Source organism: Bactrocera neohumeralis, chromosome 3, assembly GCF_024586455.1.
Source record: "Bactrocera neohumeralis isolate Rockhampton chromosome 3, APGP_CSIRO_Bneo_wtdbg2-racon-allhic-juicebox.fasta_v2, whole genome shotgun sequence".
In the NCBI taxonomy this organism is placed as follows: domain Eukaryota; kingdom Metazoa; phylum Arthropoda; class Insecta; order Diptera; family Tephritidae; genus Bactrocera; species Bactrocera neohumeralis.
The window spans coordinates 2,087,908-2,112,870 of NC_065920.1; the positions used below are offsets into that span (position 1 = coordinate 2,087,908).

At 38.7% G+C, this 24,963-nt stretch overlaps 3 protein-coding genes and 2 pseudogenes across 3 annotated transcripts; 3 read left to right on the forward strand and 2 right to left on the reverse strand.

The window, feature by feature from the left end:
* The first annotated feature begins 4,406 nt into the window (after positions 1-4,406).
* LOC126752230 (odorant receptor 33b-like) lies at positions 4,407-5,695 on the forward strand. Its single transcript, XM_050462886.1, has 2 exons — positions 4,407-5,164; positions 5,226-5,695. The coding sequence occupies exons 1-2, from the start codon at positions 4,407-4,409 to the stop codon at positions 5,635-5,637; spliced, it is 1,170 nt and encodes a 389-aa protein (XP_050318843.1). The 3' UTR covers positions 5,638-5,695.
* Positions 5,696-6,007: 312 nt separating this feature from the next.
* On the reverse strand, positions 6,008-7,315 carry LOC126752231 (odorant receptor 33b-like). Its single transcript, XM_050462887.1, has 2 exons — positions 6,574-7,315; positions 6,008-6,507 (listed from the first exon to the last, which is right to left on the reverse strand). Exons 1-2 carry the CDS (start codon positions 7,293-7,295, stop codon positions 6,096-6,098), a joined length of 1,134 nt encoding a protein of 377 aa, XP_050318844.1. The 5' UTR covers positions 7,296-7,315; the 3' UTR covers positions 6,008-6,095.
* A 284-nt stretch (positions 7,316-7,599) lies between these two features.
* Positions 7,600-18,181, reverse strand: LOC126752812 (odorant receptor 33a-like). The gene is made up of 6 exons (XM_050463800.1): positions 17,463-18,181; positions 17,016-17,397; positions 15,927-15,933; positions 14,821-14,828; positions 8,276-8,907; positions 7,600-8,219 (listed from the first exon to the last, which is right to left on the reverse strand). The coding sequence occupies exons 1-6, from the start codon at positions 18,179-18,181 to the stop codon at positions 7,808-7,810; spliced, it is 2,160 nt and encodes a 719-aa protein (XP_050319757.1). The 3' UTR covers positions 7,600-7,807.
* On the forward strand, positions 11,978-13,216 carry LOC126752275 (odorant receptor 33b-like; annotated as a pseudogene).
* A 1,241-nt stretch (positions 18,182-19,422) lies between the features above and the next one.
* Positions 19,423-20,733, forward strand: LOC126752274 (odorant receptor 33b-like; annotated as a pseudogene).
* The last annotated feature ends 4,230 nt before the right edge of the window (positions 20,734-24,963 follow it).

Sequence of the window (24,963 nt, forward strand, 5' to 3'; positions counted from 1 at the left end):
TTAAAAAGTGAGTAGGAGAAAACGTCGACAGACATACACATATACATATACACGTATGAATACACATTCATGTTTTATGCGAGTTTTTTTGAGCGTGTTTCAATTCCCAATGCAATTTATCTAGTTGCGGCTCAGTACAGCAACAACACCCACACACATAGTTTCTGGTAAACAATCGGATATTTGCCAAATTGAATTAGCGATTGTTTGCTCAATGCTTTGTTTTCAAATAAACTTCGCATTTGTATGAGCTCACACACACATGCACACACTCATATACATAAATTCATGTCTGCATGTAAGCTTATTTTGCATCATATTTGTACCTGTGTGTATGTGTGGATATTTTGCAAAGTTTGCTTTTATGACGTTTTTATTTTGCTTATCTCCCTTTCTGACGCCGAAACACCACTGCAGTGCCATTTCAGCTTGGGAGCAGCGAATTTGACAGGTCGACAGTGCAATGCGCATATTTCAGTGTCTGAATTTGTATTTTCCCTATCCTTGGCTTAACTTCTGCTTTTGCGTTTTTACTTGCACAGATTTTTCCTGCATCTCAGGAGAGCATTTTCGCAGCGAAAACGCTCACCTTAACAGAGATACACAAGGAATATAGTATATATATGTTTACAAGCACAAACAGATATATGCGCAGCGCGGCAATTGAATTGGTTTCACTTTTGCACTTTTATCCACAAATAAAATAACAGTTCCATGTAAGTTTTTTTTGTTTTGTATAAGTGCTTGTTTGCAGCTGCACGCTTATTGCTTATTGTGTTCTGCTGGTGTCTACAACACCACGGAGAATTGAACTTTTCCGCCCATCCGCCATCCGCCATCCCCCAACAACCAACTGCAAGCAGGCACTCAAACGCAGGCTCCGATTTTGGCTCGCTGGAAGTTTCGGACACCACTTGCCTTGAACTGTTGCCGCTGCTGTGGCATGTGCAACTTTCGGTGAGTGTGTGTGCTGCGAACACACCTGGCACGGACAGCGAGTACCTGCTCTCACCACGCCGTCACGCCGTCATTGTGGAGAAAGGCATGAAAGAACTTTTTGATTACTACTTTGCGGATATATTTTTTATTATAACTTATAATATCTTCTTTTTGTTGTTGGAATGTTCTTTCATGTGATACCGGAACTTTTTACCGAGCTTTTTGTGGTTCGCTTTTAATTAAAAGTATGAATAATTTTGTTTTCAGCTTGTAATGTTATCTTTATGAGTAGCTGAAATGCCTTCAAAGTGCAGGCTTAGCAATACTTTTGTGTTATTGCGGATTGCTTGAGGGCGTGAGTATGGATTATGAACGCATTGAAGGCAAAAGTTGAAGTGTATGTGAGCGTGTAATTAATTAAATTTTTTTTTTTTGTTAAAATGTCGACCAAAACCTTTACATGATTTGTGAATAATATTTTAATTTATGTTGAAAATATTTCGTTTAAAAAGAGTATAGTGGATTTGGCATTGCTCAACTGACGCTGGTTTTCACTTTTTGTGATTGCTGCCTACAATTTTGTCTAATAAAATCCACAAAAGATTTGAATAATTTTTTCCTTAGCAAGTAGCAGCAGTTTATTAGCAGCTTTAGATGTATTTGCTAGTAGAAAATTAGCTTCATTATCCAATGCCATTGTTGCTTTATTTTATCTTTTTTCTTGCATTATTCTGAACTTTCACATGTTTTTGAATACTTTTCTAAGTATTAGTAGCTAAGGTTGAACTCGAGACAATTTTACTGTACTTAATTTGCACATTAAAGCCCAACCTACCATTAAAACTAACCAATTGAACAAGCACACTTTTTCATCCCGAATTATATCTATGCGTTCCAAGAATATTAAGATCAATACGTGCCTTAACCCATTAAAGCCTTTAACTCTCTGTCACAGTATCAGTGTGTTAGGCGAACCTTGACGCTGCTGCTACAGCAACAACAGCGTTTACATACTTGAGAAAGTACATATAGGCATTTTCCGGTTAGCGCTAGCAACTTAAGCGAAAGCAACAACGAGACATACATACACATGCCAAGCTATTAATGACTTGCACACTCGGATAAGTAGAAAAGTGAAGAATTATGCTTTCTCGTTGAGATGTAGAGCTCACACATACTCGACGATAATAAGAAACGCATTGACAAAGAGACGATATAGACGTGGTGGATAGTAGGTCTTGGCACTGAGGTGGTATACAAAATATGAAAAACCTTCTTGCACTAAGTGCACTTTGGGACGATCCGTTACAACCTGACTAACTTCACTTTTGTTTTATTTTAGAAAAAAATACAAGAAAAAAATTCATATTTATTAAATGGCTTTTTAAGATTTTTAAATTATTTTTTTACTGCCACGCCTCTGACTTGATACATGCCACACACGCTTGTATTTGCACATGCGATCGACGCAATTGCCCGCAAATGCACACGCTTCTGCTGTTAAGTGCCAGTGCAGATTGCAATCGCGCTTCGCCCTTGGCGGTGCTGTTTTGCATATAAATTCTAATATCGACACTTAAGCGCTTCATCAATGCGCAAGAATTAACGGGACAAACACAAAAGTGTTCGAGTTTTGCATATTTTCTAACTGATTTGTAATAAATTTCCTAGGTACCTTGCCATTTAAGAATCGTTTCTTAAACATGTCTAAGATTAGAAGTTTGGTGTTCTTAGTAAAACTTCGAAAGCAGCAACAATTCATCGGACATTGGTTATGGAGTTTGAACCAATTAGCGGAGAGAAATAGATTTTCTCTTATTGAAACTCTTTGAATGCCAATAAGACTGCGTTGTGCCGCTTATTAATTAAATAAACTAATATGTATTGTTTTTAGAGCGGAAGTAAAGCCAACACGCCCATAAAACTTTATGAATTTCTTGTAGTTTAAAGCAGCCATCATTAGCAGCTCCTCAATATAATAACTCTATGCCTTCGTGTCTTTCCCGTGATATACCAAGGTTAAGTGTCTGTTATCCCCTTAACTTATCTTGATTCTTCCATCTCAACCATTTCAGCGTTGACAGAGTTGCATCTTGGTGCCTGCGTCTTTTTACCATTACAAAATCATTCGCCGATTTCATTTTATACCTTACTCAATGGCGTCAACATGGATGCGTGTAAGCTTTGCATTAACATGTATTTAATTAATAGAGATCTTGGAGGGAAAGCGCTGCATGAAAATGGATTCCTCATCTTACAAAAACTTACTGGGCTGCTACTTAAAACGGCTTTCTGCTCAGATGTTTGCTTAAAGGGATGTGTCTGTAAGTGTCTGCGTATGTGGACAAGGGAGACAAGGTACCTCAACATTTTCACATTATTCAGTGGTGAGAGAGTGAGAGAGTGAGAAAGTGCTGTAACTAATTGGCAAATGCATCTTCTACATGAGCATTCCCTCTTAATACACACGCTGACCTCAATTTGCATAGTCTCCACGGCGTATGAGTAATGTTTACGCTTGAGAAATTGCAAATGTTTTATGTACGCCAGTGTGTTTATTGAGTGATTGGAATTTAAATTGGAACTTATTTTAAGTCCAAAACAAATAATTAAATCATTCCGCAAGACCAATCTTATGTTTCTATGGCATCAAAACAGTTTGAAGTCTCTCTTGGATACATATTTGGTATTGTTGGTAAATTTATATATGTACATACATATAAACAATAAGCTGAAATGTTAGAGAAATAAGTAACAAACCGAAAGCATACTAAAGAGGTAAGGCAATAAATCCAATGGAGGGCACATGTTACTATTAAAGGCAATATTTTGTTGCTTAAGTATTGAAAGAGTACAGAAATAGAGGAGAGAAAGTCCAACGTGGTTAGTTTCCGTTGTGTAATTGTTATATCTGTTGCTGTTTTTAAACAGTAGACAGTAATTTAAAACTTAAATATATGCTACTACTGCATGGACCCTCTCTGTCGTCTGAAAAGGACATATCTATCTTTATGCATTGTTAAGTAGCACCATTTCGTGGGAAAGGCAATGGAACTTTCTATGAATTTAAGTATTTTTTTATATTTTACTTCCTTGAAATTCCCGATGTAGGCACCTTTAATGGCGTTCACGATCACCCACTTTGGAAGTTCTTTTTATAATATGATGCTACATTAGCGTATACTTTTTTGAGTGATTGCTTTCTCCATAATCCTCATAAACGCAGCCTATAATTTTAAATCAATTTACTAGTAGCCAAAGTAAACAGCAATTAAAATTCAATAAAGCGGAATTCCAAATTTTTTGCATTTGCAGAGAACTGCATCGGTTCACATAGTAGTTAAGCAATTTGTACTTTAACCGTGAGAAAATCGTATATAATGCAGAAAGTGTCTCAACTAATATAGCAGACAACGACCAACTTTCTAGCAGATAAACTTAAAGGAAGAAGCTTGTTTTGCAAAGAAATGCGTAAACGGCTTCTTATTTTTACATCTGACGTTAATGCATCGGCGGACAGTGTGGCGTGTTTCGACATTTTCTGGCTGTGCTGGAGGTTGATGGGCATTGCCGTCAACTCCAAAACATGGTACATAACGCTCTACGATATTGGCGTGAATATATTCGTTACCATATTCTACCCAATACATCTGACAATCGGTTTGTTTCTTGTGCCTACGCTAGCGGATGTGTTCAAGAACTTGGCCATAAATATAACGGATGTTGCCTGCAGCACAAAGCATTTTCTCTTTCGTTACAAGCTGCCGAAAATTCGCGAAATTCAGCGTCTACTAAAGGAACTAGATGAGCGTGTTGTGGCGCCAGACGAGCGCAACTACTTCAACGCAAGTATAAGAAATGGCGTGCGAAGAATCATGTTGATATTTTGCGTCTCCTATGCTGCCGATGCAGTGGCGTCCGCCATAGATGTGATGACGAAAAAGGAGCGAGAGCTAATGTACCCCGCATGGTTCCCGTTCGATTGGTCGGCAAACAGGTATACTTATTACGCTTCCGTACTATATCAGATTGTCGGTGTCTCGCTGCAGATCACACAAAACTTGGCACACGACACATTCGCCCCGGTCAGTTTGTGTGTGATGGCGGGTCACGTGCGTTTGTTGGCCATGCGTGTGTCAAAGGTCGGCTATGATGTGTCGAAGACACTTGTCGAGCATGAGCGCGATTTGAACGAATGCATCGAGGATCACAAGAAGCTGTTGAAGTGAGTTTGGTTTGATCAAATTTGAATATTTCGAAATTTGAAGCCTCTTTGTTTGTTTTAGAATATTTAACTTACTGCAAGATGTTTTCTGGTATACTCAGTTGGTTCAGTTCTCCTCGGTTGGCTTGAATATTTGCCTCACCGTTGTGTTCATGCTCCTATTCGTTGACAATCTGTTTTCCTACATTTACTATATGGTATATTTCATCTCAATGGCTATGGAGCTACTTCCGGCCTGTTATTATGGCAGCAAAATGCAGGAAGAGTTTCAGGACTTACCTTATGCGATTTTCAAATGCAATTGGATTGCGCAGCGTAAAAGCTTTCAGCAAAACCTTCGAATATTTACGGAGCTCTCGAAGAAACATCTCACACCGACTGCTGGAGGAATGATCAGCATACATTTGACTTCGTTTGTGGCCACTTGCAAAATGGCTTACTCGTTGTATACGGTCTTAATGAATATGAAGTAGAGGCGATGTCGAGGCCGCACTCTTTAAATCAGCATTACAAGTTTAATATTTATAGAGCACCTTAAAGAGCAGTAGAGAAGCAAACATATTTTCAGTTTTGTATTTTGTTTTGTGGAAATCGACTTGTCTTGATAACTCAAACGTTGGTTACTAAAAGAGTGTAACAGTTTTCATAGCATTTTCATAGTACACGCATTTTTAGCATATCTTCTAATAATGGGAATCATAATAGATAGCAAACTGGACCAGTGCGAGTTTAGTTGGATCAATGGCTAATTTAACGCAGTAAGACTTGTTTATGAATTTTTTGAAAATATACTATACTAGAGCCAGTGCTTTTGGTTGCTCCAACAAATCAAAGACTAACAGAAAAGTTGCTCAATTTTATTGTTTTCAGCACAAAAAACTACAAGAAAAGACTTGGCGTTCATAAGTTTTAATCCACTTTCCGATTTCTTTCACTTCATGCTCTGTACAACGGTGAAGAAAGAGTATCCCATCTTGCATGTAGCGAAGAATGTGTCGAGATTTATACGAAACATGCCGCCGGCATACATGTTGACCTCCTTCAGTGTCAGCTCTGTGAAATTCACTACATTGCGTCTGAATGCACGTGGCTGCGTCGTCCAGTTGCTCCTGAAAATTGCATAAGATAAATCGTAATATTCACACTCCAACATGTTGCCGAAGTAGCAACACGGGAATAGCTCGGTCATGATGGCCATTGAATGAACCGAGTAGTAAATGTAGGCGAACAAGTTATCGGCGAAGAACAGCAAATAAATGAGACCAATGCAGAGGCTGACGCCAACGCCAAAAAATTGTACCATACAAACGCCCGAGTTGATGCGCTCCACTTTGGTTTTGATGCTGTGAATTATGGAACACAAAACATTTTACACCGACTTTTAAAGACAGTTAACTCTAACAACCTACTTCATCAACATTTTGTGATCTTCAATGCACTCGCATAATTCTCTATAGTTGTTCTCCACATTCTCCGGATTATTGTGAGCAACGCGTGAAACCCGATTTGCCAATAAATGCACATGCCCGGAAAGCAAACAATATATCAGCGGTCCATATAAATCGTTTCCTAAATTCTTCACAATTTCCATGGAGACGCCATAGAACTGGTAGATGACACAAGCTGCATATGCTGAACCCGACGTGCGCCATGGTAGTGGCAAATAGCCAGGATAGAGCAGATCTCCGGTGGCTAAGCCATTCATTAAAGCTGTTAAGCTAACCGCAGAGTAGGAGCTAAAGAAGAAACGCATCATAAATTTGCAGGGTCGCTCTATATAACGCTTGTAGTAATCGTAATCTTCCTTGATGCGGACGCGATCGTCGAGCTGTGAAATGATTTCATTCAGATCCCATATTTCTTGCTTAAAATAGCGTAGAATGTAATGTTTCATGACGCTATTAATGCATGCCACACTGATGACCAGGCTGTTGAAGAATTCATCCTTATTGGTGCTTAAGAAGAATCCCAATATCACATGGCCCGTAAAGCCAAAAGTGACAACGAGGTTCACCCAAAGGTCATAGACGATGCGCAGATATCTGTTAAACGGCCAACCAGTGATACCGAGTAGACGCCAAGTGAAGAAGAGTCGGACAAAAATCGCCTTCGTATTAATTTGCGGCAGCATTTTCGAAACAAGTGCTAGACGGAGATCAAATAACTTAAGACAAAATTGTAATTGCGAATTGGCTTTAAATACTTGCAAAAAGTCATTAAAGCAAATGAAACTCCTAAACGATGCAAACATGTGTGTTTACCCTATAATTAAGGCAGGAGGGCGTGAAGCAATTAGCTAATGTGACCGCCAACCTTGAAAAAAGTGCACTGTGAATTCAAGGAATATTCACATTTGGGATAATATGAAAAGGGTTCATATTTAAGTTGAGAAAGATGTATTGAAAAGTTCCTGACATGAATCAAAATCATAAGAGTTATTTCTAATGCTTTTATTACCAGCTTTATTGCTTAAATCGAAGCTACGTAGGTGCAACTATTGACTGTCTTTTATAAATTTTTCAATTTAGTAAAAATTCTAAAGTCAAAGAATGCATTAGTATTTAAGTTAAACTATATTGGTGCAAATTGATGTGCTAAGGATAATCAAATAATTACAAAATTTGCGGTCTCAAATCCTATTCCCTACTTCATACTTTGTAGAACAGTGAATATTGAGTACCCCATTTTGCAGGTCTTGAAGAACGAGTCCAAATCAAGTGTTATCATGCCACCCGCCGATACAATGACATCTCGCAGAGTAAGTTCCGTCAACGTAACAGCAGCACGACGAAAAGTGCGAGACTGTGATGTCCAATTACTGCGGAATATGGCGTAAGACAGCGCATAGAATTCCAACTGAACCATGCTGCCGTAGTAGCAGCAGGGAAAAATCTCGATCATAATGGCCAAAATATGGAAAATATAATAGCTGTAAGCAAATAGACTGTCGGCGAAGAAAAGTAAATATAAGAGACCGATCACGACGTTAATGCCAACAGCTGTAAACTGTACCATGTAGCTGGGGGAGATCATCCGTTCCACTTGTCTCGTTGTGCTGTGGATATTATGAATAAGATTAGACAGGTCATTTGGTAAAAATAATTCGCTTACTTCATCAATACTTTATACTCGTCTATACAGAGCACTAGCTCTTCATAGTTTCTATGCCCTTCGGTTTCGTGCTCGTGTCCAATGCGTGAAATACGTCTGGAGAGCAAATGAATATGGCCCGAAAGCATGCAAAGGATCATAGGTCCATAAACATCGTTGGTGAGATTCTGCACGATTTGCATTTTCAAGCCGTATGTTTGAAAGACCAATACCGCCAAGTACTTCCATATCGAATTTTGCCAATCGACAATCACATATGCCGGGTATAATATATTGGTAGTAGAAAGAGCAGTCAGCACTGCCATACACGATACCGAAAAGTAGGAGACAGTAAAGAAATTAATCATGAAACTGCACCTCCCACGCATATTTTTCAAGTAGTAACTCGTATCCTCTTCATTTTGCACCCGCTGATCCAGATTCTGTAGAATTTTGTTAACAAAGATTATCTGGCTGAGTTGCGGACGAAGCGTTAAGTGCTTGGCTGTGCAGGCAATCGAGGAAATACCGATAGCGAGATTGGTGAAAACGGTTTCCTTGTCGCTGGCGAAAATCACGCCCAAAAGCAGGTGAAGCGGAAAGGCAAACGTCGCGAAAATGTTCACAAAAATATCATGGAGACCGATCAAATACTTATTATAATTGGTTTTTAAGCCCAAAATTTTCCAGTAAAAGAACAATCTCTTGAAAATATTCACCGTGTCGATTTTTGAGTCCATTACGGAAGTTATAACAACTCAACCGATGACCTGCAAACTATGACAGTTCATTTCTGGCGCGTTCTGGTATTTAAGGAACTCTGTGGGAATGAAAAGACTGGACGGCGTAGATAAGTTGTTGTGCATGTGTCCCCTGTAATTACTGTGTGGTTTTGTGTAATTAAATTACATTGAGGGCACTTTAAAAACACTTCATTACTAGAATATGAATATGCCAATGCCAGCTGTTTGAGGGAAAAGCGTTAGCATTTGAGAAATTTATCGGATGTTGGTAATATATTGTGTCTCTAGAAATATATTGTAAATGTTATGATGCAAAACCCTCTTCAGTTAGAGAGGTTAGAGGACAATTTGGAGAAATCTGTAAAAAATTTTGTGGTTTTATAAAGGACGAATATTCGTGGCGATATATAGTAATTCATATCTGATATTCAAACTAGCATTTTCCCTTTACTGCCATAAAAGTTGTTAGTGTTTTCTTGAAGGAATTCAAGATAGTCACCGACTGTCATACTTTATAAGCAAAAACGCTTATAAGCTTATGTGTCATCGTATCTAGCCATCTAGTTGTGCCCATGTTTGCTCACATCTCAACAGTTTTTTGAATGCATGGCAAATGGGTACTACATCGAGATTACATTTGAACTGCAAAGTTAAGAGATAATAAAAAGTTGTACGATTTAAACTTTCGTCGTACGATAAAGGGCTACCCCGTTAAGTTGAATGAAGCAGAGACCAAAGGTTATAATGAAATTCGTAGAGCTGCAGACGCGAACGTGTGGAAAAGTTTTTCGGTCCATTCAAGAAAATTAATCGAGAACGGAAAAGAGAACGTTTACTCGCAATACACACATGAACACATACATACATGAACGCATGTACTAATACGCGGAAATTCTTTTAAACCTATGTGAGCGAATCGTTTCTCCGGAGCCAGAAGTTCGTGAAAGCCGGTACAACATAAATAATGGAAGAGAGAACTACAGTATGTAAGAGCAGTAAGTACAGTCAGCTGATGGTAGAGAGGTGTTGCACGGAAAGTTTGTGAGTGCAACTACCGGAATATGTCGTCCACTTAATCGAGATTTATTTATGAAATTTGCAAATAAAATATAACAAATCTTTCGGATAGCTGTGGTCTCTTAAAATTAAGTGCACCGAAACTTACACCCTCTTTGCAGAAAAATCATATTATATGTATTGGATCTGTAAGCCTTAATGGCAAATTAATTGAAAAATACAAATAACCATACAAATAAGTGACCTTGATCGTATGGCTACATTACAGATGTTTGCATCAGAAATTGTTCAAGTGATTTTGAAGAGCATATGCAAATAATTTATTTAGTTAACCATTACAATATCGAAGCGCATTCTTAGACATTTGGCCCTAAAGTGGGTGAAACCTTAGCCCCACATGTCTGAAGTCTGCTCGGACAGCTGTTTACTATCTCATATTCCCACGCACAGGCGTCCGTTTAATGACTTAATTATATACTCCGTTGTGTAAGTCTTGATTGCTTAATATCATAAACAAAATAAATCGGTGTAAACACAACGCCCACTTTGATTGCTGGTGCACCTGTATCTAACAATCATACACTATACACCAAATCAATCGAAAGGATTGTTAAGCAATTGTTGTAAATAAAAAATTTTTGAAGGAAAATTTGGGAGAACTGAATTACTTAATTTAGGTTAGGTTTTACTGACGGCTGTTACGCCATAGACCAGATGAATGAAGGTTCTGTTTAATTTGAGGTGAAGTATTCGTTATACATTACTTCAACGCTTTGCCTACTTCTCTGCAATTTCTGCATGTATCGTCGTTACTTATGTCCATCTGGTCCGCATGTGATTCCTGGAAGATGTGTCCTACCATCCAGAAGTCGAGTCACCGTATCCGCAAAGGTTTTCTATATGAAATTTTGTTAACAACGATCCAGCACACCAAAGCACCGTGCAACACCAATGCATGAGATAAGGTCACAGGCCCCATCTCTTCTTACACGCAGGAACTCCTGGGTGTCTTCCGGTAGACGTCGTAGCCTGTGGTGGTTTCACCTGTCTTCTCACATTTGCCTTCAGGATTGACAACGTTAGGGTGCAAGCTCTCCGAAGGTGGTGTTGTCGTGATATGGCAGTGACCGATCCCAAACTGAATGGTAAAGAATAACAGGTGAGCCCTACCACCTACAGACTCGAGGACTGAGTAAGAGTTTAGGTCTACACCCATAAATATGACTTCACTGTTTGGGGTGAAGCCACCATAGAATATGTCCCACAGCATCGCCCTCAATTCCATGTTCTGTTTGGCAAATATCAACAGTATAAACTCCGTGGAAATTGCAGCCACCCTACCGCTGACAAACATGTGGGTCTTCAGGAGTCTAAGAGCTCGTCACGCACGAAGCGCATTTTGGAGTTATCCCAGCCCCGGAAAACCCTTCACTATGAAGCGGATGGCTGTAAATTCTTCCCCGAAGTTAATGTCCAAAAATGCATGCTTCCTCTAGGTTTGGCAGAGTCGATTATGGCGTAGCTGAAAGGACGGATAGAGTTCCCATCTCCTCTTGGAATGGCGGTTACACCATTCATTGTTGAGCAAGGTTGGACCCTACAGAATTCGTGCCCCTGCCACAAGCGAAGCTGAGGATGGATTACCACTTGCGCGGGCTTTATCTTGAGTATTAATCCTATGGTTTTTGCTTATTTTGATTTAAGCATTTAACCTTATGATAAAAAGTGGATCAGAAAATATTGTTCGCTTCCTCCTCATTCTACGAGAAAAAATATAGTTTTTTTGTCGCCTGTTTTGAATGACATTATTTTTTTGAAACTTGTTGTACAGTGTATTTCTTACATTAATCTTCCTCTGCTGGGCAATATAAGCCTGCACAAAAATAACTCATTTGCAACAAGTCTCATAATTAACACACGATTCTACAACTAAGTAAGTTATTTCTGGAGACCTGCTTCAGAGATGGAGAGTTCAAATGAAACTTTTCAGCCTGCGGACTCAGTTGTGCTGTATCGCGCTTTCTGGCTATGCTGGCAGGCGGTCGGCATCTCAAGCGCAAGCTGTAAATACTTCTGTGGCTTCTACGACCTGCTCATAAACGTCTCGGTGATATTTTTCTATCCAATTCATTTGATTGTGGGTCTCCTCCTCAATCCATCGCCAGCAGATCTCTTCCAAAATCTGTCCATTACCATTACCTGTTTCGTCTGCAGCGTGAAGCATAACTTATTGCGTCGTAAATTACCGCAAATACGCAACGTGTTGGCGCTGCTCGCCGACCTGGACAAGCGTGTTGAGGGCGTAGAGGAACACGCATACTTTCAAGAGGAACTTGTTGTTGGCGCAAAGAATGTGTTGGAATTATTTTCCATCGCCTATGGTGGCGCAAATATGGCAGCAATTTCAGCCACACTACTGAGCAAGGAACGCCGTCTAATGTACCCCGCATGGCTGCCATTCCAATAGGACGCGAACACATTCAGCTACTGCGCTGCGGTCATTTATCAGATTGCCGGTGTTTCTATACAAATCGTGCAGAATCTGGCCAACGACATCTATCCACCGATGAGCCTCTGCATCATTGCCGGTTATGTGCATCTGCTGTCGTTGCGCATGGCTAAAGTGGGTGCGGATGCCAAGAAATCTAAGGAGCAGCATAGTCACGCGCTGATCGAATGCATTGAGGATCATAAGAAATTGGTGCGGTGAGTTGGTGAAATCACAAAATACGACCGATTGCAGATTAGTGAGGGGCTTGGTGTTTTCATTGCAGCATTTTTCAACTGACGCAGGACACACTCTCACAACCGCAACTTGCGCAGTTCATTTCCAGCGGCTTGAATATGTGCATAGTGTTGTTCTATTTAATTTTCTATGTGGAGAATTTGTTCGCCTACATTTACTACGCGGTTTATTTCGTGAGTATGGCTATCGAATTGCTGCCGAGCTGCTTCTATGGCAGCAAGTTGATTTATGAGTTCCAGCAGCTGCTGTCGGCTATCTTCAAGTGCAGCTGGCTGGGGCACCAGAATCAACGCATTTTCGTGCAGCTATCATTGAAGGAGATTGTTCCTTTGGCAGGTGGCGTCATCGGTATACAGTTGAATTCTTTCCTGGGCACTTGCAAGATGGCTTATTCTCTGTATACGGTGTGCAATCGTATGAAATAGTGGGGCGGCTGACAAATGATATGTATGGCGGTAGTTGGCTAATAGGAAGTGGTTAGGATGATTATGTTTAAGCAAAATTACAAAAAGTTCTGAGTTTAATCGAGCACATTGATTCGTGACTTCATAAAGGAAAATGGCTTAAGTCACTTTCTTTTTAATTACTACAACGGCTTGGAAGTTTGACAATGCACACACCACAATCTTATCTCTAATATCCTTAATTTTCGGTTTCTTGTTTAGAGTAATCTCTTCTTTGAAACTATTCCCACTTACAAAACTACATATTCAAAATATGACTTAAAGGCGCCATATAACTGCATTGTTATAAATTGACCTTTCTCAAATTGTTAGCACAGCCAAATATTGAATCATATAAAGTTTACTATGGAATCCATTGAAACTCGAATATGAGTTCCGTCGATAGTTATGCAATCGAAATATCATTCACAGCGGCGCCAAATGCAAATTGAATAGAATTTCAAATGCGAGACACTAAAATAATAGTTCCGAGTATTACCTACGGCGGGAATCAAAAACGCAAAACAATAACAATATTGCAGTAACAAAAAATCAAAGAAAAAGACAATAATAAACAATACGAAGAAACAAATGAAATACAATTTTAGAAATATTTTGAAAATTGTGAAAAAAATATTTGATCATTCCTTGAATAAACATGAGCTTTTAAGTGTGAAAAAAGAAAAATATTGGCGTGCGATTAACTAAATTATTTTATTCAAAACATTCGATTAAGCGAATTTCAGCTATATGAACTTCAAACGTAAGATTGGAATAAAATAAAAGGTGTCTCGAAAATAACGCAAGATTTAAATTGACGCCATTTCAAAGCCTCTTCACTGTTTCCCTATTTCTGAAATATTGCTCAATAATGAAGAGATGTTAACTTTTTTATCTTTTCCTTGCATTATTCTGAATTTACATGTTTTGAACACTTTTCTAAACAATTTAATAACTAAGGTTGTCCTTAAGACAATTTTACTGGGCTCTATAATTTCTCCAAAAACCAGTCACCATCAGAAATAACTAATCGAACAAGCACACTCATTCATTCCTAATTACTGCATTCCAAGAATATTAAGATCAATACTTGCCTAAACCCATTAAAGCCTTTAACTCTCTGTCACAGTATCAGTGTGTTAGGCGAACCTTGACGCTGCTGCTACAGCAACAACAGCGTTTAAATACTTGAGAAAGTACATATAAGCATTTTTCCGGTTAGCGCTAGCAACCTAAGCGAAAGCAACAACGAGACATACATACACGTGCCAAGCTATTAATGACTTGCACACTCGCATAAGTAGAAAAGTGAAGAATTATGCTTTCGCGTTTGGAAGTGGAGCTCACACATACTTGACGAAAATAAGAAACACGTCGTTAAAGATACGAATATATAGGACATAGACGTTGTGGATTGTGGGCTCTGCACTGGGGAGGTATAATATGGAAACCTATTGCATTAAGTGCACTTTGGGAAGTTCCGTTGCAACCTGCCTCAATTCGCTTTTTTTAATTCAGACAAAATCCAACAAAAAAATGCATATTTGTTAAAAGCCCTTTTAAGATTTTCAAATTATTTTCTTACTGGCACGCCTCTGACTTCATACAGCCACACACGCTTGTATCTGCACATGCGCTCGAGGCAATTGCGCGCAAATGCAGACGCTTCTGCCGTTAAGTGCCAGTGCAGATATGCAACCGCGCTTCTCCCTTCGCGATGCTGTTTTGCATATAAATTCTAATATCGGCACTTAAAGTAGCGCTTCATCATTTTGAGCGAGAATCAAGCCAATACGCATATAAAAATTTATAAATTTTTTTCGCTTTTAAGCAGCCATCATTAGCAGCTCCTCAATATAATAACTCTATGCCTTCCTGCCTTGCCGGTGGTATTCCAAGGTTAAGCGTCTGTTATCCCCCTAACTTATCTTAATTCTGTCATCTTAACTATTACATCATTGAACGAGTTGCATATTGGTCCCTCTATCTTTTTCGCATTACGAAATCATTCACCGATTTAATTTTTTTCCTTACTCAATGGCGTCAACATGAATGTGTGTAAGATTTGCATTAACATGTATTTAATTAATTGAGATCATGGAGGGTAAGCACTGCTATGAAAATGGATGCCCGCACCTTACACAAGCTTACTTAGCTAATACTTGCAACGGCTTCATGCTCAGATGTGCTTAAAGGGATGTGTCTGTAAGTGTCTGCGGATATAGACAAGGGAGAAAAGGTGCCGCAACAGTTTCACATTAAAGAGTGATGAGATGATGAGAAAGTATTTTAACTAATTGGCAAATGCATCTTCTGCATGAGCATTCCTTCTTAAGACACACGCTGACCTCAATTTGCATACCCTCCACGGCGTATGGGTAATGTTCACGCTGGAGAAATTGCAAATGTTTTACGTATGCAAGTAAGTGTTTATTGAGTGATTGGAGTTAAAAAAACCAAAAACTAATGACTAAATCATTCCGAAAGTGCAAACTTAAATTTCTTTGGCATCAAAACAATTTGAAGTCTCTCTTGGGTACATGGTTGGTATTGCTGGTAAATTTATATCTAAATCGGAGAAACAGCATATGTACTTAAGAGGCAAGCGAGAGGAGCGAAAAATAATAAGAATTTGCTCATAACTTTAAATTCTTAATTTATTCTTCAAAATTTATGTCGTTCCCTCATAGTAATCCTTCTTGGCCCAATGCACTTGCGCCAACGTTTTCCCTAATCCTTGAAACATTTGATTAACGAAGAAAACTGTCAACATAACCTTGAGTTTTGACTTACTTTGCCGTTTTTTTCGGTTTTGGCTCCCCTTTGCCACGTTATTCGGCTGATTAATCGTCAATTTTCAGATCATAAACACGGATCCAAAACACATCGCCAGTAATAATACGTTTCATGGCATACTGGTAGTCGGAAATAATTTTTTCACAGATGTTAACGCGACGCTTGTTTTCGAAAAAATTTATTGTTTTTAGACCAATAGTGCCATCATTTTTCTCAGCCCTAAATGATCTTTCAAATTGGTCTTCACTGATTCTCCAGATATTCCAACAATGTCAGTAAGATTTCTGACTGCTAATCGTCGACTCTCAAACACCAATTCCTTCACTTTATTGACGCGTTGATCATCAGTTGATGTTGATGGTCGTCGTGACCGTGCTACGTCGTCAACGATCGCCGAATGTGCTTTTAGTAAAGCGTATATAAACACTAATGACTATTTTGATGTGACACTTGATACAGATGTCACTGATTAAGAGTTATATTAACCAAGAAAAAAATTTTTCGATGAATGGGTTTTCGCACAATATTTAAATAGCAAATTCTTACTATTTTTTGGTCACAGTAGTATAACCATTAAAGCGCTTTGATGCTAGTTTTTTAATAAGATTTTTCCAAAGAATTCATGGCTAAATTTTGAAGTAAATTTCTGCAAAAATATTTTCAGTTCTATATTTTGTTTTGTAGAAATCAGTTTGTTTCGATGCGAGTTGGATAGGTGGCTAATTTAAAACAGTAACATTTACCTTTTGGAAACATATTAATACTATTTTAGAGGCAGGGCAAAATATGTCGAGATTAATACGAAGCATGCCGCCGGCATACATGTTGACCTTCTGTGTCAGCTCTATGAAATTCACTACAAGCATTTGTATTTAAATTAAGCTATATTTTGTAAGAAAGATGTTGAAGATGGTCTTAGTGAAGTGTTGAAGATGACTAAATAATTACAAAACATGAAGCCCGGTTGATGGTCTATCTGTCTCAAATCCAATCCTTTATCTCATACTTTGTAGAACCGTGAATATTGAGTACCCCATTTTGCAGGTCTTAAAGAACGAGTCCAAATGAATTCTTACCATTCCACCCGCCGATACCGTGACATCTCTCAGAGTAAGTTCCGTCAACGTAACAGCCGCGCGACGAAAAGTGCGAGACTGTGATATCCAATTGCTGCGAAATATGGCGTAAGACAGCGCATAGAATTCCGCCTGAACCATGCTGCCATAGTAGCAGCAGGGAAAAATCTCGATCATAATGGAAATAATATGGAAAATATAATAGCAGTAAGCAAAGAGATTGTCGGCGAAGAAAAGCAAATATAAGAGACCGATCACGACGTTAATGCCAACAGCTGTAAACTGTACCATGTAGCTGGGAGAGATTATCCGTTCCACTTGTCTCGTTGCGCTGCGGATATTATGAATAAGATTAGACAGGTCATTCGGTAAAAATAATTCGCTTACTTCATCAAGACTTTGTACTCGTCTATACACAGCACTAGCTCTTCATAGTTTTTATGCCCTTCGGTTTCGTGCTCGTGTCCAATACGTGAAATACGTCTGGAGAGCAAATGAATATGGCCCGAAATCATGCAAAGGATCATAGGTCCATAAACATCGTTGGTGAGGTTCTGCACGATTTGCATATTCAGGCCGTATGTTTGAAAGATAAATACAGCCAAATACTTCCAAGTCGAATGGTGCCAATCGACAATCACATAACCTGGATATAATATATTGGTAGTAGAGAGAGCAGCCAGCACTGCCATACCTGATACCGCAAAGTATGAGACAGTGAAGAAATTAATCATGAAAGTGCACCTCCCACGCATATTTTTCAAGTAGTAACTCGTATCCTCTTCATTTTGCACCCGCTGATCCAGATTCTGTAGAATTTTGTTCACAATGATTATTTGGCTGAGTTGCGGACGAAGCGTTAAGTGCTTAGCTGTACAGGCAATTGTGGAAATACAGATGGCAAGATTGGTGAAAACGGTTTCCTTGTCGCTGGCGAAAATCACTCCCAAAAGCAGGTGAAGCGGAAAGGCAAACGTCGCGAAAATGTTCACAAAAATATCATACAGACCAATCAAATACTTATTAAAGTTTGTTTTTAATCCCAAAATTTGCCAGTAAAAGAACAATCTCTTGAAAATATTCACCGTGTCGATTTTTGAGTCCATTACGGAAGTCGGAACAACTCAACCGATGACCTGCAAACTATGACAGTTCATTTCTGGCGCGTTCTGGTATTTAAGGAACTCTGTGGAAATGAAAAGACTGGACGGCGTAGATAAGTTGTCGTGCGTGTGTCCCCTGTAATTATTATGTGGATTTGTGTAATTAAAATACATAATTATTGCTCTCGTTGGAAGTCCCAATCACGACACTTCAATAACAATACTTCATTACCAGTATATGAATATGTCAATGTCAGCTATTTGAGAAGGAAGAGAGAACTATAGCATATAAGAGCGGCTAGTAGCAGAGTTAGCGTTTAGAGCTAGTAAGGTAGAGGTGTTGCAGGGACATTGTGCCAGAGCAGCTACCGGAATATGCCATCCACTTTATCGAAATTTATTTATGAAATTCGGAAGTAAAGGAGAGTAAACCTTTTGGACAGCTAGGGTCTCTTAAAATTAAGTGTACCGTATTGGATGTGCAAGCCTTAATGGGAAATTAATTGAATAATACAAATAACCATACAAATAAGTGACCTTGATCGAATGGCTACATTACAGATGTTTACATCAGATATTGTCCAAGTGATTTGGAAGAGCGTATGCAAATAATTTATTTAGTTAACCATTACAATATCGAAGCGCATTCTTAGACATTTGGCCCTAAAGTGGGTGAAACCTTAGCCCCACATGTCTGAAGTCGGCTCGGACAGCTGTTTACTGTCTCATTATTCCCACGCATAGGCGTCCGTTTAATGACTTAATTATACACTCTGTTGTGTAAGTCTTGATTGCTTAATATCATAAACAAAATAAATCGGTGTAAACACAACCCCCACTTTGATTGCTCGTACACCTGTATCTAGCAATCATACACTCTACACCAAATCAATCGAAAATTTTCAATAGAGTTTTAAAAAATTGTGGTAGAATATAAAACTATAAATGTGAGGCCGGGTTTGGAAAATGGATTAAAAAAAGTTATTTAATTTTTTGAAGTAAGTTGCTTTCTGGAGGATTTCACCTTTTATATTTTTTCGCCTCTTTTTCAATAATATTATTTTTTAAAAGATGTCTACTACAAATAATGTTATTTAAAGCCTGTTGCACAGTGTATTTTTTACACCAGTATATTTCTGCTGGCCAATATAAGCTTGCACAAAAATAACTCATTTGCCACAAGTCGCATAATTAACACACGATTCTACAACTAAGTAAGTTATTTCTGGAGACCTACTTCAGAGATGGAGAGTTCAAATGAAACTTTTCAGCCTGCGGACTCAGTTGTGCTGTATCGCGCTTTCTGGCTTTGCTGGCAGGCGGTCGGCATCTCAAGCGCATGCTGTAAATACTTCTGTGGCTTCTACGACCTGCTCATAAACGTCTCGGTGACATTTTTCTATCCAATTCATTTGATTGTGGGTCTCTTCCTCAATCCATCGCCCGCAGATCTCTTCCAAAATCTGTTCATTACCATTACCTGTTTCGTCTGCAGCGTGAAGCATTACTTATTGCGTCGTAAATTACCGCAAATACGCAACGTGCTGGCGCTGCTCGCCGACCTGGACAAGCGTGTTGAGGGCGTAGAGGAACACGCATACTTTCAAGTGGAACTTGTTGTTGGCGCAAAGAATGTGTTGAAATTATTTTCCATCGCCTATGGTGGCGCAAATATGGCAGCAATTTCAGCCACACTACTGAGCAAGGAACGCCGTCTAATGTACCCCGCATGACTGCCATTCCAATGGGACGCGAACACATTCAGCTACTGCGCTGCGGTCATTTATCAGATTGCCGGTGTTTCTATACAAATCGTGCAGAATCTGGCCAACGACATCTATCCACCGATGAGTCTCTGCATTATTGCCGGTCAAGTGCATCTGCTGTCGTTGCGCGTGGCCAAAGTGGGTGCGGATGCCAAGAAATTTAAGGAGCAGCATAGTCACGCGCTGATCGAATGCATTGAGGATCATAAGAAATTGGTGCGGTGAGTTGGTGAAATCACAAAATACGACCGATTGCAGATTAGTGAGGGGCTTGGTGTTTTCATTGCAGCATTTTTCAACTGACGCAGGACATACTCTCACAGCCGCAACTTGCGCAGTTCATTTCCAGCGGCTTGAATATGTGCATAGTGTTGTTCTATTTGATTTTCTATGTGGAGAACGTGTTCGCCTACATTTACTATGCGGTTTACTTCGTCAGTATGACTATCGAATTGCTGCCGAGCTGCTTCTATGGCAGCAAGTTGATTTATGAGTTCCAGCAGCTGCCGTCGGCTATCTTCAAGTGCAGCTGGCGTGGGCAGTCGCGCGAGTTCCACCAGAATCAACGCATTTTCGTGAAGCTATCATTGAAGGAGATTGTTCCTTTGGCAGGTGGCGTCATCGGTATACAGTTGAATTCTTTCCTGGGTACATGCAAGATGGCTTATTCTCTGTATACGGTGTACAATCGTATGAAATAGTGGGGCTGCTGACAGATGATATGTGTGGTGGAAGTTGGCTAATAGAAAGTGGTTAGGATGATTAAGTTTAAGCAAAATAACAAGAAGTTTCTGAGTGTCATAGCAAAATTGCTTTCTTTATCTTTGAGTAAAATCTCTATTTTGTTTAATTCATGCTTAATTCCTTAAACTGATTTCCCTTAAGTTGGATACTTTTGGTTCTGAGCAATCTATTACCTTATTTGTGCTTTCTTTCAGCTTCCTCAGCATTATCTACTACGGATTTCGAATAATCTAAGAGTGATAAAAGATAAAAAAATTTGTGGTCAATTTTATCGAACACGTTTGACCAAGGGCCCACTGATTCGTGACTTCATAAAGGAAAGTTAGTGAAGCCTTTGCTTCATTTTGACAGTTTTGAAGTTTTCCTAGGTTTTCGGCTATTTATTTAAAGTATTTGCCACTATGCTCGCTTACGTAACATATTTTATTCCTACATAAAACCACACATTTCAAATATGATTTAACGGTACTCTATAACCGCATTGTTATATATATATACTATATGATTTGTTGACCTTTCTCTTTGTGAAAATTATTAGCTATTCCTACATTCTATAGTCGCAGACCTTCCTCAACTCTGCAAAGCCAAATATTGGATCATACAAAGTTCACTACGGAATCCATTGAAATTTAAATATGAGTTCCGTCGATAGTTATGCAATCAAAATTGTATTCAAAGTGGCGCCAAATGCAAATTGAATAGAATTTCAAATGCGAGACGTCAAAATAGTTCTGAGTATTTTTACCTGCGGTGGAAATCAAAAACGCAAAACAATAACAAAATTGCAGTAACAAAAAAATCAAAGAAAAAAAACAATACATAAAACGAAGAAACAAGTGAAATCCAATTTCGGAAATATTTGGAAATTTGTGAAAAAAATATTTGATCATGCTTTGAATAAACATGAGCTTCTGAGTGTGAAACAAGAGAAATATTTGCGTGCGATTAACTAAATTCCTTTATTCAAAACATTCGATTAAACGAATGTTAGCGTTACGTACTACATATGTAAATATATTTATATACTGTGGCATGTACATATATGAATATTTATTTCGAAAGGCATAGAAGAAATAAAACGTCCAGGCGGCAAAGAAATTTCATTTAGACCAGTAAGTGTGGTCTAAGTTTGGGTACATACATCGAGTAAGCCTCTTTGTGGACTAAAAGAACATACTTTTTCAATTGTATAGAGGCATTGCAGCTTTGATATCAAGTGATCCCAATGAACCGATTCGGGGGTGTACAAATCAAAAATTCATACCTTGGGGTCTCTTTGCTCTCACATTATTGGCCAATTCGACTGCAAACACCGATTAGTCATATTCATTTTGAATATCCGATTTAATGGTGCTGTTTATTGTTCAAATTTTATTTGCCTACTGCACCGTCAGGGGGAGGAGGCAAAACGTATGGGAGCGCGTGTGCTTTGTGCAAATAGCAAATCATGCTGCCACAATAACAATAAAAACAACAAAAAACTAAAGACGTCGGTACACTTTCTTGTTTACGCACAAATTATGATGTTTTCATTTCGTTTCACGAGTCGCTTGCCACTAAACGCTCTCAGCACAAAAACAAGCAAAAAAAAGAAGGAACACAAAAAACATTAATGGGCGAAGAGTCAAAATCGAATGGCAACTGAACGAGTACAAAGTAAAATGGGTGAGAAAATATTTGCTTAAGCCAAATTTGTTGTTGTAGCAAAGCAGTGCCATCATTTGCTATTACATAACGACAACAAAGTTGTTTAGAATATGCTCAAGTACATGTGTGCATATGTGGCGTAACGATGCCCCCTGTTGACTACTTCAAGCGAGAAGTGCTTTGAATTCGTGCTGCGTTCATGCTGTTAATGCTCGTTGTTCTTTTTGTTGTTGTTGTTGGAGATGAGTTGTTGCGGCTATTGGTCAATGGTGGCGTAATTGAAAGTGATTCGAAAAGGGATTATAATATTATTTATCACATCTTATCAAAATATCATCTAATGACATCACGTCATATTACTTTATCACATCTTATCAAAATATCATCTAATGACATCACGTCATATTACTATATCACATCTTATCAAAGTATCATCTTATGACATCACGTCATATTACTATATCACATCTTATCAAAATATCATGGAATATTTTTGATAAAACTGTAAATATAATATGTTTCGGGTGCTTAAACGTTTCAAAATTTTCGAACATATCGAGTTCGAACAAACCTCAGCCGTACCCATAGCGCTATCGCCGCATCATTTTGTGCCAGTGCACGTGTCGTTTTTGAGAAGCCGCAAGCACGCTGACATTCCACAATTCCTTATGCCCCTACTTATGTCAAGCTTTATTGCCTAATAACGTCGTCAGCTGCAAATTTATTGAATTCCTGCGGCCGAGTACCGAATGCCTTGAATACTAAATACAAATAGTGCTGCCATCCTAGGTATGCTTGCTAGAGAATTAATTGCTTCACAGTAAGCCTTATTTGTCCAACATGTTTTCGTATGTGTTAAAGGTTTACATGAAGCAATAAAGGTTTCAAACAGTACGATTTCTAAATTTAATTTTCATCTCCCAATAAATTCAATGCTTTGGTTTTGCAGAAATGCCTGAAGTCCTGCGAAAACTACATATTTGTCTCCCGTGCGCAGGAAAATATATTCGCGTGAACAATAAAATATTTAAAAAATCTCATCATAATAAAAAATAATGAATGCATTGGCAGCAGAAAATGAAGAAAAGGGCCAAAAATTGATTACAAGTAAATTTATTAGATTGCATTTAGGTGTGAACGTTTCATTTGTTATACCAGCAAATCGATTTGTTCTCAGCGCAAATGAGCTTTCGGTCGTGCATTCCGCCGTTAACGCTTTCACATATCTTTCACATTTGCCGGTGCAAGGCATGCCACTGCCCCAGCATATCTGCATAGACGAGCTGCACTGCGATTTGCGGTCTGTGGCTGTGAGTGTGTGAGTGAATTTAAACGTGCATTTGATTGCTTTGCTTGGGCTGCTTGGGCTGCTTGGTCTGCGCATATTCGCTCGGCCATCCGCATGCTTTGGATTACAAAAATACTCATTGCACTGTCGTCTGATGGAATCACTGGAGCATGTAACCACATTGGCGGTCGATTTGTCGATTTTCTTGTCCAGTACGCTGTGTGTGTGTGTGTGTGTGTGTGGCTGTGTGCAATTTGCGGTTATTCTCGGTTAGTCGACTTGTTGTGCTAACGGTCGCCAACACTGTCGCTTTCAAACCACTTAAACGCCATTGTGGATTCATTGAGAATAGATTGATTGCTCCTTTACTTTGGTATTTTCCACTTGCATAGCTGGAGGTTTTTTCAGTGCCTCGATGTCTCGCTTGGTTTTATTTCTTGAATCATTCTATTATATTCTACTACGCATACATATTCGCATGTGTGTTTGGTTGCTATAATGCAAAGGTCCATCAACACGCTTGAGCACCAAAGCATTTGACTAACAAAAAGCCTGTGTCTGGAATTTATTTTATTTCTGTCTCCTTCATATATAGTAAAAATGGAATAACTATTTTTTATACCGATTAGAGCGCAAATTGAAGAAATTTATTTCAAAATTATTAAAATTTTTTTTTTTAATTTTTTATTTAATAAATATTTTCAAAATAATGTAATTTTTTTTATTTATTTATAAAATCGTTTATCTGTCGGCACAGAGCGTGGACTCGCGCCAGCGCAATATTTCCGTGCTTAATTTACTCACAATCGCATTCACTCAACTCCTTATATCAATTGACTGCTGATTTATATGTGGCATGCTCAGCCCTTATCACTCGCTTAACACGCTTGCTTTTAACCACCGATGATTGTCGCTGTTGTTAGTGCAAATTCCATAGCAAATTCCTTATGTTGTTCGTTCGTGTTGAAATTCCGTTGCAATTTCTGCATATAGCCCACATTCATCGTCTGGTGTTTGTACCCGGTAGGGAAATAAATAAGAGGAAGGCAGACCATGCGAAAATATTAGAATTAGTATTAAGGAAATAAAACTGAGATTATTAAAACTTTAATTGATATAGATTTTAAGTTTTTTTTTAATTTTGGAAAATTTATAATTGATAAGGTAGAGTCATCTCAACACTTTTCCTGACCCTCCCGTTTTTTCAATATCAAGGCTGGAACACATTGGATCAACAATCTTCAGATAGGTAGGTGAAATAGTGGATACAGAAATGAAATGCCTAAGCATATTTTTGTTGGGTTGAAATCCTTAAGATGGGATCAGCCATAACACCCAAC